Consider the following 1,469-nt stretch of genomic DNA (forward strand, 5'->3'; position numbering starts at 1 on the left):
AAAAAACTACTATTATGGATTGAATGAATTGAAAATATCCGGTGAGTTATAATTACTAACTCAAACTCACACTTTTTTCCTAGTTCTGCTAGGGTTTTGTTTTTCTTCTCTTTTTGAGAAGCCTTGATCTTTTACTTTTCCTGGAATTTTGGTCCGATCTATCGTTAACTACAGAGTATGGAAAGTCCTAATGTTAACAATTTATCCTTGCAAGAGGAAGATGATGAAGGAGGGTTCTTCTTTGATGTGACGGAAGATGGGGAAGCAGCAAGTGATTTACGACTTTGTCTTGTTGGAAGGTTCTTATGTGATAAACCGATCCATGTCATGTCGATGAAGAAGCGAGTGGCAGATATGTGGCGACCAGTTAAGGGGGTCACCATCAAGAAAGCTCTGGACGGGCTGTTTTTGTTTCAGTTTTCTCATCGGTTAGATATGGAGGCGGCATTGAAGGGAGGTCCCTGGTCCTTTGGTAGTCATTTACTGATTATTGAGAGAGTGCAAATCGGAGTACAACTTGAGAATATTCCCCTTTTTCATGTTGAGTTTTGGGTGCAGATCCACAATCTTCCGGCGGGTTTGATGTTGGAAAGAGTCGGGAAAACAATAGCAAACTACATCGATACATTTGTGGAGTATGATAAAAATAATAACTCAAGTTTGTGGAGGCAGTATATGCGTCTGAGAGTCAAAGTTGATGTCCGACAACCCTTAAAGAAAAATACTAGGGTGAAAAATAAAGGCGGTGAGTGGTACACAGTCATTTTTAAATATGAAAATCTGAGTCTATTCTGCTTTGTTTGTGGAATATTGGGTCATTCGGAACAAAGATGTGAAGTCCGATTTGCAATGGAGGAGGATAATGGTGTTAGGGGATGGTCCAATGAGATTAGAGTGGAAAATAGGAGATATGCTAGTAACTCAAGTTCAAGGTGGCTGAAAGAGGAAGGAGATAGTGGTGATAGCAAACAACAGAATGTCCCAACTTTTTCTACGGGAAGTGTACCCCACGCGCAGCATACAGAAGGTGGAGAAGTCAATGCCAGGGAGGGGGCCCACATGAGATTGTTGTGAGTGGCTGTGCGGAAAATGGCAAAAGTGATATGAGCATTAATTTGGCACAGAATTTCACCTCCCAATCATTGCCAATTAAGAGCATTTATGTGGAATTACCCAGCCAGTCAAAAGCGCCATTTATTATGGAAGGAATCTGTGGAGACAAAAAAGCAAGGCAATCATTGGAGTTTATTGCTGATGTCCCTAATTTACCTACTCTTGATCCTGCCACGCCAGCATGGCTGGCCCACCAAAACCCACTTTTTAGACAAAACAATCCCAATACCAATAACCAAGCCCAACCAATCATAAGCCCTATTTTCCTCAACATGCAAAGTCATAATCCTATTTTCACCCAAACCTGTGACCGTGAAACCCAGCCAAATAATGAAAAAAATTAAAACTACAAATTT

At 40.8% G+C, this 1,469-nt stretch overlaps 1 protein-coding gene across 1 annotated transcript; it reads left to right on the forward strand.

Annotated features, from left to right (window-relative positions):
- The first annotated feature begins 177 nt into the window (after positions 1-177).
- Positions 178-1,074, forward strand: LOC131658679 (uncharacterized protein At4g02000-like). The gene has a single exon (XM_058927948.1). The coding sequence runs from the start codon at positions 178-180 to the stop codon at positions 1,072-1,074; it is 897 nt and encodes a 298-aa protein (XP_058783931.1).
- Positions 1,075-1,469: the final 395 nt, after the last annotated feature.

Source organism: Vicia villosa, linkage group LG3 (genome assembly GCF_029867415.1).
Source record: "Vicia villosa cultivar HV-30 ecotype Madison, WI linkage group LG3, Vvil1.0, whole genome shotgun sequence".
Taxonomy (NCBI): Eukaryota; Viridiplantae; Streptophyta; class Magnoliopsida; order Fabales; family Fabaceae; genus Vicia; species Vicia villosa.